General features: G+C 44.0%; 6 protein-coding genes across 6 annotated transcripts; 2 read left to right on the top strand and 4 right to left on the bottom strand.

The window, feature by feature from the left end:
* Positions 1 to 187: 187 nt before the first annotated feature.
* On the bottom strand, positions 188 to 2,098 carry L203_103425 (uncharacterized protein; the record flags this gene model as incomplete). Its single annotated transcript, XM_066212827.1, has 7 exons — positions 188 to 310; positions 367 to 708; positions 764 to 945; positions 999 to 1,242; positions 1,307 to 1,320; positions 1,378 to 1,810; positions 1,871 to 2,098. The coding sequence occupies 7 exons, from the start codon at positions 2,096 to 2,098 to the stop codon at positions 188 to 190; spliced, it is 1,566 nt and encodes a 521-aa protein (XP_066068924.1).
* Positions 2,099 to 2,384: 286 nt separating this feature from the next.
* On the bottom strand, positions 2,385 to 3,886 carry L203_103424 (uncharacterized protein; the record flags this gene model as incomplete). The annotated part of the gene is made up of 4 exons (XM_066212826.1): positions 2,385 to 2,844; positions 2,896 to 3,279; positions 3,340 to 3,640; positions 3,697 to 3,886. 4 exons carry the CDS (start codon positions 3,884 to 3,886, stop codon positions 2,385 to 2,387), a joined length of 1,335 nt encoding a protein of 444 aa, XP_066068923.1.
* Positions 3,887 to 4,166: 280 nt separating this feature from the next.
* On the top strand, positions 4,167 to 7,451 carry L203_103423 (uncharacterized protein; the record flags this gene model as incomplete). Its single annotated transcript, XM_066212825.1, has 11 exons — positions 4,167 to 4,191; positions 4,259 to 4,287; positions 4,339 to 4,389; positions 4,437 to 4,657; positions 4,882 to 5,023; positions 5,079 to 5,252; positions 5,300 to 5,631; positions 5,682 to 5,991; positions 6,039 to 7,133; positions 7,198 to 7,290; positions 7,344 to 7,451. The coding sequence occupies 11 exons, from the start codon at positions 4,167 to 4,169 to the stop codon at positions 7,449 to 7,451; spliced, it is 2,580 nt and encodes an 859-aa protein (XP_066068922.1).
* Positions 7,452 to 7,623: 172 nt separating this feature from the next.
* Positions 7,624 to 8,426, bottom strand: L203_103422 (uncharacterized protein; the record flags this gene model as incomplete). Its single annotated transcript, XM_066212824.1, has 4 exons — positions 7,624 to 7,881; positions 7,932 to 8,145; positions 8,201 to 8,290; positions 8,344 to 8,426. 4 exons carry the CDS (start codon positions 8,424 to 8,426, stop codon positions 7,624 to 7,626), a joined length of 645 nt encoding a protein of 214 aa, XP_066068921.1.
* A 326-nt stretch (positions 8,427 to 8,752) lies between these two features.
* L203_103421 (uncharacterized protein) lies at positions 8,753 to 11,282 on the bottom strand (the record flags this gene model as incomplete). The annotated part of the gene is made up of 4 exons (XM_066212823.1): positions 8,753 to 8,922; positions 8,969 to 10,794; positions 10,851 to 11,062; positions 11,115 to 11,282. 4 exons carry the CDS (start codon positions 11,280 to 11,282, stop codon positions 8,753 to 8,755), a joined length of 2,376 nt encoding a protein of 791 aa, XP_066068920.1.
* A 1,374-nt stretch (positions 11,283 to 12,656) lies between these two features.
* On the top strand, positions 12,657 to 15,914 carry L203_103420 (uncharacterized protein; the record flags this gene model as incomplete). Its single annotated transcript, XM_066212822.1, has 7 exons — positions 12,657 to 12,987; positions 13,047 to 14,825; positions 14,871 to 15,138; positions 15,204 to 15,218; positions 15,265 to 15,313; positions 15,365 to 15,552; positions 15,617 to 15,914. The coding sequence occupies 7 exons, from the start codon at positions 12,657 to 12,659 to the stop codon at positions 15,912 to 15,914; spliced, it is 2,928 nt and encodes a 975-aa protein (XP_066068919.1).
* Between the last annotated feature and the right edge of the window lie 796 nt (positions 15,915 to 16,710).

Raw genomic sequence — 16,710 nt, 5'->3', positions numbered from 1 at the left:
TGTATCAATCTGCTTTTTAATTTTTGTTCAATGCATTACATGAATCAATTGAAGCTCTGTATACACAGATGATATCCGCGCGAAACTTGACATACAACGTTGTAAACGCATAACTATATCCTGTTCTTCTTCGTACATACAAGTATGTTTCGCCAGACTACAAAAGCATAATACACTATATATTATGCTACCAGCTCATAGAATTTTCAACGATATGGGCCAACTGCTCCCTCTCTTCAGTGTTGTTGTCTTTCGCCAATAGAGGTGCAAGGTCAAGGACTCGCCTTTGAGGTAGACAGCCGTCTACGAGCTATATACCGTTAATACTTTTGAAACCAGACAGCGTCGACTTGCACTGTGACTGACCTGAGTGATATCTCTACTCGTGTAACCAACCCTGTTCAATCCTCTGGGAACTCCTACCACATCCAAAAACTTCTTAATCTCCTCACTCAACTTCTTCCCCAAATCTTCGTCCTTGAGATTGGATCCTTCGTGAGCTCGGTCCTTACCAAGGAATACAGAGAGTGCCTCGCGATGGCGACTGGGCGAAGAAGGAGCTGTAAAGTCAAAGACTGCTGGAGCTGTGAGTGATACTGCTATACCGTGCGGGATAAGTGGGATCTCGGGATTGTACGATGGATGGTGATATTGTTGTGCCTTGGGACGACCCTTGTTGAGGGACGAAATTGGGTACGAGAAGGCGTGCTGAAGAAAAGCGTCAATCCCTAGCTTCCATTGCGATCATCTTGCAAGCACTCACACACATATGAACGCCAGCATTGCCGAATCCAATGCCTGCAGTGGAAGCAGCAAGGAGCATTTGAGCTCGTGCTTCTTCATCGCCATATGGATCTTTTGCAATACGAGGAAGATACTTGATTGTTGTCTCCAATGCCCATCGCGAAAAGATATCGGAAATGGGATTTGACCCTTGGTACGCAGCTAGAAAAGTCTTTCAGTTCGTCGATCTGCAACAGGATGCCTATGGAGCTTACGCCGATTGATGGGGTTAGGAGGCCGAGGGGTCCGCTCATTGTAGGGAATTGCAGTCCAGCTTTCCAAAGAATGAAACAAGACGTCTAGGCCAGCAGCAATCGCAACCTCTTTAGGACACGAAGCTGTGTTTAAAAGGTCGACGATACCGAGGGTAGGTTTAAGAGCTCGAGAGGCGATGCCTGTTTTAAACTTGCGTGAGGGAATGTCAAGAATGGCTGTACCAGTCGTTTCTGAGCCTGTGCCCTGTATCGGTACACATTCAAGGTCAGATAAACACATTATGAAAGCAGAGTAGTAAAAGACCCACAGCTGTAGTGGGAACTGTAGAAAAGATGTCAACTATCAAACTTGCTCCGCAAGCCAATCATTCAGACTTACTAGCAATCAATGGGCTCAACTTTTTTGTGATGGGTATTCCCTTTCCGATAGGAGCATTGATAAAGTCAAACATATCAGCTTCTGGGTAATTTGTGAGCAGATTGGCAGCCTTGGCAGTGTCCATGGAAGACCCGCCACCAACGGCAAGAAAGTGAGTGATCTGCAAAGACCTTGCGAAATCTACTGCCTCCTGCCAGCTCTTGTCAGTGGGCTCAACAGCGCACTTTTCCCAGACGATAAAGTTTAGCCCTTCCTTCAATAAGCTTTCCTCCACAACGTCCATGACAGGTAGTTTGGCGACATTGGGATCAGTAAACACGCCAATCTTTGCCTGGGAGCGATCGACAGCTGGTAATTCCTTAATGAGGTTTGCAAAGTCCATACCGACTTCACGTGTTGCGTGAGCTCCAAAACGGAGCGTGGACGCCGCCATCTATTCCCAGGCAGTGTCAGACATCTCGCCATACCCAAAGTTGTCATACAACCGACCCACCTCGAATGCATAGTCAGTATTACCTGGTGGAGGCCCTGCACGAAGCGGCAAGTCGACAGGAGTTGCCATACTCCTCGTCCCAAGCGGATGATACACATGGGCATGTCCATGAGGGTGATGGTTAGTGTGGTCAAGGGCCGAATGGGTACGGCCACAGCCTCTACATCCTTGGTTCGCTGTGAGTGAGAGAAGGCGAAGGACTGAAGCTCTGTTAGTAGAAGGAGGCATTATGTGGAAAAGATGAAATTGTAAAGATAAAGAAATACAATAATATAAAACAAAACAAAATGTCAGCTGTTGTTATTTAAACTATTCATTTTAGTTTTAGGCGAGTTATATTTCGGCTATCTCATTTTTTCGGACCGGAAGTCACCAGCAACTTGACTTGGTCAAAATGACAACACATATATACATGAATCGTTGAGCCATTTCTCTTTACTTTGGTTACAATTCCAAACATAGCCAACTGTTATGTATAGATAACCCAAAAGATACACAAATCAAGCCTTTCGCTTCAACCATTCATGACACCACTCCACCAAACACCCCAGACCATGGCTAAAAATGCACTCACACCCATGCCTGCCTGCGAATTGCCATGACCGAGAAGAACAAAGAAGCACCAGGGCCATCCAATCATCTTGTCCATGAGTGTACCAATGATCCGCCTGATGATGAGCATTTCACGCTGCTTGGCAAAAGGTCTGGGAGAATGAGGAACAGGAGCAGGGGGAAGTATAGGAGCCATATGAGCAGAAGGAGCCTCGTGCTTCACCGCCGGAAGAGAGAACAAGGCATGCACAGGTTTGTGATCAGATATTACAATTCCAGGAGTCGAATCGAAGCGGAGAATACAAGTCGTGGTGGGCTCATCGGGAGGCACGGGATTCGAGAGAGTTTGAGTAGAGAACAAGTAAGGAGGATCGGTATGAGAGGCCAACAGGATACGGTCTGTCCACCCAGGAACACGCTTTCTGTTCAATTGTATCAGTAACAGTTTGAGTTGAACAGACTGATATACATACTCGCTGTAGCCTTCAATCTTCCCTACAATCCTCTTGTACGTAGGCGCAAACCTTGTCACATCTCCTTCCCTCAAACCGCCAAACACATTTCCTTGCTTTTGTTGCTCTCTCAAAGTATCGTCTTCAAACATGATCATCCTAGCCTTCTCTACTGACAGTGCATCATCCGACATATTGTTTTCGCGCAAGGCTTCGAGTGGCGGCTGTTTTGAAAGTCGATAGTTGAGATCACCGATGAAGAAGAGATGGGAAGTGTCAAATATCTGTTGAGGGGTCGTGAGAGGGTCATTAATATCAAAGACAAGAGAGGACAGAATGTCACGATATTGGGCATTTCGCCTGGCAATGTTGAAGTCGTGGGCTGCCAAATGTGTATTGACAAACCTGCGAAGAAGTCATGAGATAGGCGCTCTTTGATTCCATGAATAGAAGAGCTCTACTCACGTCAAGTTTTCCCATCCCCCTACAGAGCCTCTCCTTATCGGGAGTCTAATTCCGACAGCTCCTTTGTTACCCATTCCAAACCAAGCTAAACCTGTCTTCGCAGTTGAAGGCTTTCCCAAACGGCCTTCCAAAGTTTTGTCCCGAGAAAAGACCCAGAGCGCATTGCCTACATGAGCAACTCTGGCGACGAGAGAATATCTCTCAGAGGTTTTTTCGGAAGATAAGGAAGTTGCATGGTCGGAGAGTATCGACTGGATGCGCTGCGTGAGCACATAAAGTACAGGCCCAGTCAGACCGGCCACTATATCAGCGGCGTTAGAAAGTCCAGTCCATAGACAGTTATACTCGTAAACTCACATGCCAAATGCATTGGAACAAGCTCTTGCACTCCAACAGCGTATATATCGGGAACAATGCCTACCGGCAGTTCCGGATTCGTAGCATTATGCAGTACAGGCAAGAGCCAGCTACTCAGATCTTGGTGTTGGGCTTGTGAACCTTGGAGGCCAGTATTCCAAGTGGTGACAAAGATATTCAAAGAAGACATTCAAAGGTTGAGATTAAAGTGTAAAACAGCGTTCCAATTGTCGTTGCTTTACAGTTTATATAGAAAATGATAACAAAATTCAAATACAGAATGAAAGGACAAGGGTGATACAATGTCAATTAGAAAAACAAGAGTAAAAAGTGATGACGTCAAAAGATGACTTCTTAGATGGCAAACGACAACCCTTCAACTTGTTACGTTTTAATTTCATCTCTAATTGTATTCACATATTACTTCTGTTTGGTTTCTTTACTTTTTGCTTTCATAGCCACAGTATATTATGGGTGGCCATTACAATTTAAAAGGTAAGGATACCATTTTCAATCGCAAAAAATAGTCATGCTAATCTCTTTTGCTGCCACTCCGATATAGCCTTGATAAAGGCCATCCGCTCGTGTAAAGTGAGAAAAGATGTCTGTCTAGAGAAAACGGTTGGCTCACAATAAGCTTAGACCCTTGCTGATGAACGTTCTGTCATCCAAAAAGAATCAGCCGCCATCAGGGTACGTCACGCTCTTTGTTTGCCAGCAGACCCATAACTCTCCTGTAGACCTCTTTCAAAGAAGAAGATTCGTTTACTCGACACAACAATGTTGCAAAACTACTCTATATCCACATGCTCGGATATCCGGCTCATTTTGGCCAGATTGAATGCCTCAAGTTGGTTGCCAGCCCGCGTTTTGCAGACAAGAGGCTAGGATACCTGGGGATTATGTTATTGTTGGATGAAAATCAAGAGGTATTGACGTTAGTCACAAACTCTCTAAAAAAGTGAGTCAAAATGATTTTTTTCATCAGATGGGGATGGGAGCGATGTGAAGATGTTTCAAGACGTCTTGTGTGTTGTCAGATGGTGGTGGGAGCATCTTTGTCACGGGCGTAGACTTGGGTAGTACAACGCAGACAAAGCTGGAGCTACCAGAAGATACACGGATCTTACTAGAGGTTTCTCCGCAAGTGGATTTAAGAATTCAACGCTAAAAATTATAACACAGCGACATGAATCACTCAAATGTCTATGCCGTTGGCCTTGCCCTCTGCACATTTGCCAATATCTCTTCAGAAGAGATGTCACGAGACTTGTGCAATGAGGTTGAAAAGCTTTTGGGGAGCAGTAACGCCTATATTAGGAAAAAGGTCAGTTTCGCATCTTTTAGGACCTTTATCATTCGTTTGCTAATAGCCAAAGCAGGCAGCTCTTTGTGCCCTACGAATTATTCGACGAGTTCCTGATCTTCTTGATCATTTCATCAGCAAGGCGAAAGCACTTCTCCAGGACCGCAATCACGGCGTTTTGCTAGCAGGCATCACACTTATCACGGAAATGTGTGCCCTTGACGAGAATGCCTGCGCAACTTTTAGAAAGGTGAATGCTCTGAATTATGAACTACAATTTGGCTGACGCAAGTAAAGGCTACTACATTGCTAGTCAAACATCTAAAAAACCTGGTATCTACTGGTTATAGCGCAGAACATGACGTCCTCGGAATTACAGATCCATTTTTACAGACCAAAATCCTTCGTTTACTTCGCCTTTTGGGCCGAGGTGATGCTGCAAGTAGTGAGACCATGAACGACATTCTCGCTCAGGTGGCTACCAACACAGATTCTTCCAAGAATGTTGGCAACTCAATTCTATATGAAACAGTGCTGACTGTGTTGGAAATCGAGGCAGACAGTGGGTTGAGAGTGATGGCGATTAACATTCTAGGTAAATTTTTGGCAAACAGAGATAACAATATTCGGTGTGTCAATCCTCTTGTATCCATTAGTCAACAGACTCATTCTCAGTCAGATATGTCGCTTTGAACACACTCAACAAAGTTGTCGCGATGGACACCAATGCCGTCCAACGTCATCGCAATACAATCCTTGACTGTCTCCGTGATGGCGACATCTCCATTCGCCGTCGTGCTCTTGAGCTCTCTTATGCATTGATAAACGATGGCAACATCAGGGTAATGACCCGCGAGTTGCTCTCGTTCCTTGAGGTTGCCGATAACGAGTCCAAATTGGGCTTAACGACCGAAATCTGCTTAGCAGCTGAGAGATATGCAAATAACAAGAGGTGGCAAATTGACACAGTGTTACGTGTTCTGAAGATTGTAAGCAAAAATTGGATTTATAAGAGGTTATTCTAACTCATACTCAGGCAGGCAATTTTGTTCGAGATGAAATCCTCGCAGCATTTATACGCTTAGTCTGTCATACTCCCGAGCTTCAGTTCTACACTACACAACGACTATACGCAGCTTTATCAGCAGACTTGTCCCAGGAGAGTTTGACGCTTGCATCTGTGTGGGTGATTGGCGAGTTTGGTGACATACTTTTGCAAGGTGGAACTATTGACGACGGAGAAGAAGTCAAGCAAGTAACTGACAGTGGTCTCGTTGATCTTCTCGAACTTGCTCTCAACTCTCCTTACGCTAACAACCTTATTCGCCAGTTCGTTGCTACCGCCCTCGCAAAACTCTCTGTCCGTATTGCTGAGCTCTCTACCCCTAACCTTCATACTTTACAAGATCGTATAGCTGTAATCCTCGCGTCGTTCTCGTCCAACTTAGAGCTCGAAATTCAGCAACGCTCTGTAGAATTTGGGAGTTTATTTAGTCTACAAGATGTCAAAATGGGTGTTTTGGAGAGGATGCCTCCTCCTGAGATTAAGGCTACCATAATGGGCACTGTTAGCGAGCGAAAGCCAGTGGGATCAACAAGAACAGACAAAGATATGATTGCCGACCTTATCGGTGATGACTCCGCTCCCAACACTGCTGGTATTATCGCTGCTTCCACAGGTCCTTCGACTCAAGACCTTTTGGCCGATATTTTTGGTGGCGGCTCAAGTGAGACTACCTCTCCTGGGTCGAGCTCTGCTCCCAAGCAACCTGCCGTCAATGATGTTATGTCGCTCTTCGATTCCATCCCTACTCAAGCTTCCTCGCCCACTTCGACCACTTCACCCACACCAGCTGTCACTGGAGGTTCCTTGTTTGACCTTGTCAGCTCCAACTTGTCTTCAGATCCTGCCACTGTAACTCCATCCGTAGCTCCAGCGCGCGCATCTGCACCTGTGACAGTAGGGCCCCAACTACAATCATACACTGCATATGAGAAGAATTCTCTTAGAATCACATTCACACCCAAAGTGTCGTCCACTCAGCCGGGTGTGGTACAAATTCTAGCCAAATTTACGGCTGTTGGAAGTGAACAAATTGGTTGTGTCAATTTGCAAGTAGCCGTGCCAAAAGTGAGTTACGCTTTTTGTATATGAAAGATTAATGAGCAAAAGACTAACAATTATTGGGCAAAAGACACAACAACTCCAAATGCAAGCCATCTCCAATACAGACATTGCACCAAATAGTACAGAGACGCAGCAAATGAGGATTCATGCTCCTGCAGGGGTGAGTAGCATTTGGTACTCCATCTATTTTGTCTGACTGACATGATTTATCAGGCTTCGATAAGACTTAGGATGAGAATCACTTTTACTAAAGGGGGACAGACAATTACGGACCAACAAGACTTTTCTGGATTTCCCCCAGATCTCACAGGATCTAAATAATGAGTGTACGTTGTGGTGTCATTGTTAGACATAGGACATCTCTTTTCCTCTTTTTAGGATTTGTACAAGCTATGATATTGTTATGAAGGATAGTGTCACATAGCGTGCATATCGTTGCAATTTTATTACTCAAATTTTCTCTATACCTTGGCATGGTAACCTCTTTAGTTGTTTAGTCAAGCAAGGCTTCCCCAAGCACATTCAAAACACTACCCTCTTGGCCATCCATCTCATGCTTCTTGGCCTCCATTTCTGCCTTGAGGATTTCGGCCTCTCGCTTTACCTTCTCGACAGGATCCGGGACTGATGGATCAACTAAGGGTCTAATCGCTGAAGAAAGTTCTGCGGGCTTGATTCCCAAAGCAGAAGCGAGGTTGATAATCTGGGACTGAATGTCTTGGTCAGAGTTACCAGGCTGAGCTGGTTTTGGCTAACAATAAATTAAACTTTAAACATTTAGCAGAGTGGTTGCAAACCTACTTTGATATCTTGAGGTTTGGTAGAAGCAGATGTAACTTGGGCAGCGGAGGAAACAGACGCCGCGCTAGCAGCTTCTCTTGCGGCAATGGCTCCAGGAGGTTGACGGTATCCTGTCATAAGCGCCCAATACCCTCCAGCATCATGTGCCCAGACGGTGAATCTCCAGATGTAGAACGCAAGAAGGGCCATAAGAGAAAGTACAAGATATGTGAGGCTACAAGAGTTTAGTAAGTTCCAATGAAAGTGTGTAGAGCTTCGACAATACATACAACCTGTTCATCGACATATCTATGAATGGAGGTTTCACATATGGTTTGTTTCTCGGTACCTTCTTGGTCGGGTCAGCGCTCAAAGAAGGGCTGCCAAAAAGTCTGGTCAGCACTAGCAAAGCAGTCCAGTCTGCAACACTTACGGATTCTTCGTCTCTCCGGTGACCTGTTCGAGCTTCTTGTTCCGTTGTCGAGTTTCCATAGCTTCTGGCGCAGACATGACCATCAATTTATGCAAGATGTATTTTTGAATGGGAGATGAATAAAAGAAGAGAAAAGAAAAGATATGAAGAAGAGTGAGAGATAAAAAGACGAGTTTGGTGATTATGTTAACTACGTCATAGGCAGAAAACAACTGTTGCCACGTGGTAATCAAGTCATCATAAACATTTGTTGACTCTATTCTCTGCTGGCAAAAATATAAATGAATATGCATTGCTCTATGAAAATCAAACAATAAACTACAAGTGTACAACATGAATAAATCTAGACTATAGGAAAGAGTAGATGACAGTTATGGCTTAATAGAGACATGATTCTATACCATTATCTTTATTCTGGATGGCTCTTGTCGGAAAAGAAAATTTCGGAAAGAGCGATATCCAATGTTGTAGAGTCATTGTTTGGAGCACTAGGTGAGTTGAGATGGCTTATTGGATCAATTATGAAAGAAGGAGAGGTTACCGGGCCATGAGCATCGAAGAAGGTATAGGAGAAAGAGGCTTTCAGAATGTATTAGCTTCAGTCATATCTAGTGAATATACTTACAGACACCTCCAATTGTCCAAGACATCCAATCGGCAACACTATCCGCAGATACGTTATGTTGTGTCTTTTGCTTGGACGAATCGTCACCTTTTGAATTTGACGACGCCATTTCTTCGTAATGCTCTGCCTTTGTCCAATTCAAGAGCATCTGCGATCCTCCATCTTCATCTTCAGCCAGTGCTGCGGCTGCCAGAGCCAGTCTCTTGGTTCGCTTTTTCTTTTTTTGTGAGGAAGAGATCTGATTTGATGTCTGTTCAGGTGTGACGAGAATTCTGGTCCTCAGAGAATGTTCTAAGAGAGTTGGGTCAATATGCTCTGTTGTTTTGCCCAACTGCCGCGAATCTCCTTGCTGCTCATGGTCAGCGGCTGCATGTTGTTCGCCCACTTGTATTATTGCAGATGGAGTGGCAACACTTTCAACAGCGCTGAGGGTTTCTGGATGTTGAAGAAATGAAGACGCAAGACTTATCTCATCTGGTTTATTTATTTCTCTGTCTTTATACTTGGTCGTTCTGCCGCCTTTCAATCTGGTGCCCTTTGAGAGACCTTTGGCTCTTGTAGTAGGCGCAAAATCGAGCTGCAGCTCTCCGCCACCAAGTCTGGCACCGGGGGCACTGAGATACCATCTTGATCCTCCTGTCAAATCCTCTACACCGTTAACCATGCGCACTAAACCTATTCTTTGCAACTCGCTGACTGGCTGTCCTTCACCTGAGCCAATGACAGATTTTGCTTGCTCAACTTTGACAATTTTGACTGGTTCCGACTTGACACCGCTGTGAAGATCCACTAAGCAAACAATGGATCCATAGGTTAATACTGCTTCATCAGAAGAGGCATCGGTATATTTGCTGCGAGAGCCATGGTGAGTTGATGCAGGTATAACGCGTTGCAAAACTTCAAATCGAAATGGCGTCCATTTGCCTGTTCTTGAAGTCAACTGAGGTCCTTGACTGCTGAAGTTTGGCTCAAGGTTCATATACTTTGTTCTAACGGTTTGACTATAAATTCGCGTCCACAATGAGAATGCAGACTGAGGAGAAAAACAGCTTGCCATAGACCTGGCTTTAGCTGTTTTAATAGAGGGTTTTGACACTATACGGATGGGACCAGAAAGGAAAGACCCTATTAGAGCTTCCTCTTTTTGCAATGCCTGACCCAAAAACTGACTTTCCTCGGGTTGATTATGGGGTTCCTGATATAGTTGAAAATCATCCTGCTCTGCACTCATTCCCTCGGGGTGATTATCAGCTTCGCAAGCAACCTTTTCATCCAACTGCTGCGGTGTCTTCATTGGTGGCGGGGCGAGCATGTCTGCTAGTACTTTGACGTTATGACCATCTTGGCCATTGGCAGCAGGCTCGTATGAATGATCTAGGGTATCGCGTGACGGAGTCATAAATTGATCATGTCTTTCCGCCTCCATTCTTCTCGTGACCTTGAGCTCTAATTTGAAATCTTTTGCCTTGCCAACCTCATCTCCGACCCATAAACCGGGGAAAGTCAAACCATCTCTTAAGGATTGTCTGCGCTTCACATCGACTTGAGCTCGAGCACTCGGGAGTGTAGCACCAAAACCGGCACTGAGCGCAGCTTCTCTCAGCTTTCTTTTTTCCTCTAGCTTTTCCGAGCGTTTCATATCAGTCTCAGAAGTGTCCGACATTCGCGATGCAGGATCTAGGAGGGAACCCAGACGAAGTGTTTGTGATCCAGAGACCGTTACCTCCTGGTCTTGGCTGAGCTGCGTCAGAGTAGATAATGTAACATGAAGCACATCTAAAGCTATAAAGCCAGTCATGCGAACGATGGGAGGAGGATTTAGCATACTGGCGACATGATCAGTCATTCTCCATCACTTTTAGCATGCTGGATCCTAACATACCGCCTTTCTTTACCATAGCTTTTTTGACTCGTAGTAGGGTGCCAAACTTCGATTGTAGTTGAAGTCTGAGAGCTGTTTATATTTTCCCTATTATGGCGTGCATCCACTGGAACATATGGAGAAGAAAGCGTTGCTTGGGGTGCTGGTATTTTCATAGTCTTTTGCTGTCTAGGAGAGGTAGAGTATGTAGTTTGCGGCCGTTTTCTCGACGGCTTTGTAGCGACATCAGTATACTAAGCCCTCTCGAGGGGTTAGACTACCTACAGTCAGATGGCTTTCTCCATAACCTCGCTCTTGAGACAAAAACTGATCAAGATTCACACCTCCCTGAGTGTTTGTCGGCTCTTGAATTGGAGTATGGTCGCTTGTGATAGCATTAACGAGCAAATCAAGGGGAGTTTGCGAGACTGCAGTATGAAGCTTGTCTCCCATATCGAATGTTTCCAACTCCAGGAAATTATCGACCAGATGAATTGAAAGTGGACAACAGAAGTGGAGATGTTTCCCACGGTTGTAATGTACAACAAACCGGGAGCAAAAAGTGGAATTAAAAAAAGCCTCTTGTCAAGATGATTTTTGACATGTTCTTTTTTTACTTTATATGTAGCTTTTCAAAGCTTTTTTTTATTTCTCTTCAGTATACATTCCCTCAATCCATGATACCGGTTATTCTGGGAGCCCTCTAGAGCGCTTTTTTTTCGTCTTTTCAAGAAGAATACTGCTGCCATATCCTCTGCTTATCCTATGAACCAAAATTTAGTTGATCTTGCGACGTATGCGGACCTGAAACTTGGATATGGATAGCAATCCATCTACAAAACCCTCGTCTCCTTCATGAGGCCGTACTGACTGAACTATCTTTGTAAGAGATTCTATCTGATGTTTAGTGTTTATTCAATGAGCCATTGTGCCTCATCGTCTACAACTTTTGTTTTGCAAAAACAATCTATGGAATTACATGGTATATTATGTCAAGCAAGGCACACTCGGAGGCTGAGGATATCGTATGGCTAACCTAAAAAGACAGGGGGTTGATGGAAGTTGCAAAAACAATATTTTTGTGCCCCAAATGGCAACCAGTTGGAATGGTAATACACATCTACCGGCCATGGCCATCTTCTCAAGCCTTCCTTGCTATTGGTATTGGAGCTAAAGTTGGACTTACTATGCTACTCACTTTATTTTTCTTATTCAACTCGAAAGACTGTCGCTTTCCTTGACTGTATTCGATTTTGATTCTGGAGTTTTAGGTATCAGCAAGAGCCGGAATTGTTTATCAAAGTTTCTAATCTAGTTCAAGTTATCATAATGCTAGCTCCGAATTGTAAAAGGCCAACTCCCAAGGCAGCGTTTTACTTTTTTCCCTGTTGGAACTACATTTGCTCTTTTTGTGCTCGACAGAGATAGTAGCGCATCGATTGGTGGTTGAAAAATCTGTGAAATACCAATCAATCCACTAGGATTGTGATTTATTCATTTTCTTGCTTAGCTTAATGCCTATGGGTATCATTGTTTAGGTCATTTATAACGTTACGATTCTTACTCGTATTTGACTGCCCTGGTTGTAAATTTTTTTATTCAAATATCCAAATATGACCTTTTTTCATGTTGATTCAAAATGTGTAAACTAGCATTTAAACATTATTACGTAACGATTCTCAACATTATTAATGGCAACGCGACAGGTCGAAATCGACGCGTCAAATCCGAGATGAAATGGTAATTTCAACAATCACTTTTATCTTGATAAAATCGGTTTGAAGCACTGAGAAAATATTTTCGAATGTTTAACGCCTCCGAGTGGCTATGTCGTCTTCGCAACCATCTATTGATACACAGGGTACCTCTTCATCCCGTCCTGTCCATCCCTTTTTTTCAAAAACAACCTACGAACCTTTGGAACAAGCAAGAGAGGCAAAAGACACATACACATACGCATCTCAAGCTCTCGCAGAGGGAAGCTCACAGCATCATGCTAAGGGCTTAACCCAAGCTACGCTTAGTGCGTCTTTTTGCTATGATGGATTGATTGAAGGTGCTTGGGCTATGGGTAAACCCGAAGAGAATCAATCAGGTTTTATTGGAAAGAGCAAGGGAAAGAGAAAAGCTACAGATACTATTGAAGTCTCAGGCAATGGTTGGTAGGAATTCTGGTATTCTCAAGGTTTATTGAACTAATTGGTTCGTCGCTAACAGAGGATGACCGGATTGTTTTGGCTCGTATACCTCCAGATGATGGCAGCTCAGCCATCACATCTAATACAAAACGAATGTCACAAGCCAATGATACTATAAAGAAACTTCGAAAGTCATCTTTGACAACGATGTCGGTTTCATCCCAAGCGACAACGTCTTCCTTTTCAAAGGTTATAGATCTCTCTCTCGATGGAGAGGATATCACGGATTCAGTTCACAAGTCCCTTCGAGTACGAAGAAACACTACTCAAAATAAAACAACAGAGACACATCCATTCTTTACAAAATCTGCCTCTCAGCCGGCGACTTTGCCTGGTAGTGATCAAAACAAGAGAGAAGCCATTGATATGCTTGAGGAAACACCTTTACCTTCCAAGTTCCAAGTACCAGCAAAAATCGTTGCGAAAAAGATAATGACAGGGGGATATAAGCAGCCACATTCATTTTTCACCATGGCGAGAAGTAATTTGCAGGGCAGATCAAAGTCAAAAGGCTCATCTCCAGAGCCAGAGGTCTTGGTTGAACAAGTCAATGTCGGTTTGCTAGTTGCCAATAAACCAAGTAGTATAAAAGGACACAATACTGTAAAGCCCCATTTCCTCTATTTGGATAATCAAGTGAAAGCAACGGGCAAATTAAAAGAGGGTTGGGGCCAAGACAATTGGGAGGTAGCATTCCCAAAGAACCCCTGGCCAAATCATCTTGGTGGATATCTTATTCAAGAAGCTGGCCCACGTCAAATACGAAGAAGATATGAGGCTCCTCCTATCGGCGAGGAAGTGCATTGGAATGAAATGCTCAATCAGACAAAAGTAGATCCAACGTTGCCAAAACAAATCTGTTCGGTTCCAATTCTGCCTTTTATTGCCCAACACCCCGCTTTTAGCTCTATTCCTTCCAAAGCCTGTACCTCAAATTCGAAACGCGAAGCATGGGCTGATCGTTATCGACCTCTCAGAGCAGAAGAAGTTCTCGGTAATGAGTTGGAAGCTATCTACTTACGAGACTGGCTATCAGTGTCGGCTGTTGGCAAGCAACACAGGTGTGGTCCAAGAACAAAACGAAAGACTGTCAAAAAATCAAGCAATGCTTTGTTGGATGGTTTCATCGTGGATGACATTGGGGTCAATGTGGATGCATTCGAGCAAAGTAAAGCAGAAGAATGGCACTTGGAAGCATTACACAATCCTGCAATATCATCAGACTTGCTCTCTCGCTACAACGAATATCCCCCATTAGAGTCACATCTAACAAATGTCATCCTTCTCACTGGCCCACATGGAGCGGGCAAAACATCGGCTGTATACGCGTGTGCGGATGAACTCGGGTGGGAAGTATTTGAAGTATATCCGGGCATGGGAAAGAGAACAGGAGCTGCGCTGATGGGATGGGTGGGCGATCTTGGAAAAAACCATATGGTGCCTCAAAGAGAGAGTAGACATCGAGAAGAGGGTGAACGGATAGATGAGATTCAAGCAAGTAGCATTGGGTCGTTCTTTGGCAAACACCGAGTCCAATCAATCAAGTCTTCGTTGAATCAAGGAATTGCCTCTAATCCTATACATGTTGATCGTGATGACGATGAAGATCTCAGATTTGAAGTACAAAAAAATTGGCCATTAGCTGCTGGAGATGAGAAACCCGTTGAAAATAACTTCAAACAGTCGCTTATTCTCATTGATGAAGCGGACATACTCTTCGAGGAGGAAGGGTCGTTTTGGCCAGCTGTGATAGCATTAGTGTCGGAGTCCCGAAGACCCGTCGTTCTGACCTGTCATGGTAAAGTATAACAATCAAAGGAGAAGCTAGCTGATCGATGTCTAGATCATCGCAAAATACCAAAATTTCAACTTCCCGTTCAAGCCATTCTCGAATTTCAATCACCTCCGTCCTACTTTGCTTTGCCCTATCTTCAAGCTATCATCAACCATGAGACTATGAGTACAACCGTTGGTGATCGTTCGCAGTCAACCCAACTTAATGTGCAGGCAATCTACGAGAACGCAATCCATCAAAAGCCAAATGACGATGTTTTAGGCGACCAAGGTCGACCTCCGAATGGAGCAGAAAGAATACCATATTTTGACATGAGGCAAGCCATCACTCAACTTCAACTTGGTGTCGATGTTGATATCCATATCAATGATTCATGTTTAGTTACATCAAGGCAAGGTATAGGGGATGAATTGGAGATCTCATGTAAGAAATTAGAGGCTAGTTCGTTCGTGGATGCTTATGTCGATATGAGAGACTGGGTTCGTCGCGAGGTAATTTTCTTTCTCTTTTAAGATTACTTGTGTATTAAAGCAAAAGTGTAGTTGTTTGATATTGATAGACTCTCTCCAACGCTAGATGATGAGCGGGAAACTTCTGCGCTGCTGAAAGAGGAGATACGACACAGTTACCCAATTCTTGCGGCTTGCGATAGGTCGGAAGAATTGGCATCATTTGTAGTTGATCTCGCTGGCGGTAAGATACCATCCTTAATGGATCTTGGCCTTGCAAGGTGTGTCTTTTCATTAATTAACATTGTATCGTCTCTTGCATGACTTCAACTGATATACAATAAGGACTGCCTACATTCGCTCAACCCTCCCTATCCTCGACCCCATCGTCCCACTCTCCGCACCACTACTTCCCCACCCAAGTATCTTCTTATATACTCTTCCAACCATTCTAACGATACTATCTTATGACGATTACTACCAAAGTTTAGAGCAAAGCGCCATACAGAGAGGTGAAGAGCGGATCAATACCAAAACGGGGAAACCAGTTAGGGGACAAACGGCAGGGTATATGAGATGGTTGGATTTGAACGGACTCGAAAAAGAAGGGAAGAAAATCAAGAGACTTATGATGGGGTGGTAGGAGAACGGGTACCAATAGAGAGTAAGGGAAAAGAATCTTGCATGGCATCTTCATCGTTGTATTTTTCATCTGTATAACGTAAACACCAACTACAATTCGAGATTTGTACTCAAATATGCATAGGCCGCTGCGACATGGCATTAAAGTGCATAGCACACTCGTTCTAATACTACTTTGATAGCACAACACCAGGTCATATATGAGAAAGACAAATCTTGGAAGCCAATCCATACGTGAAAGAGAACAAAAAGCATGAAATAGGAAGACAAACGAGAAAATTTCGACATAATATTGAAAGTCTAGTCGATGACAAAAAGAGCTAGGAAGTGAAGGTGAAGGAGAAGGGAGGGGAAGGGAGGGGAAGGGAGGGGAAGGGAGGGGAAGGGAGGGGAAGGGAGGGGAAGGGAGGGGAAGGGAGGGGAAGGGAGGGGAAGGGAGGGGAAGAGGAGTAATGTCTGAAGAGGTTGATTACCTAGACATAGCAAAAGAAAAAGAAAGAGAAACTATCACAAACTATAAAAAGATTTGAATGTTGGCAAGAGTAAAAATGACAACAATTAACTTCGTTACGACCAAAACCCAAAAACAAAGAATATGAGAGAAAGGATGTCCTATCCTATGCCACACGTCTTTTCTCTTTTCTTCATAGCAACCCACTATGTGTCCATCCGACCCATAATATCCATCGGATCCTCTCCAATTGCTGCAAATAATACTGCATCTCTGCCTTTTTGTACAGGTTGGGGCTGAGGTTTAGGCTGCATCGAGGACTGATGATACCTCATAGAATGCAAGT

Source organism: Cryptococcus depauperatus, chromosome 4, assembly GCF_001720195.1.
Source record: "Cryptococcus depauperatus CBS 7841 chromosome 4, complete sequence".
NCBI classification, from domain to species: Eukaryota; Fungi; Basidiomycota; class Tremellomycetes; order Tremellales; family Cryptococcaceae; genus Cryptococcus; species Cryptococcus depauperatus.
This window is presented reverse-complemented; position numbering and strand designations above follow the sequence as displayed.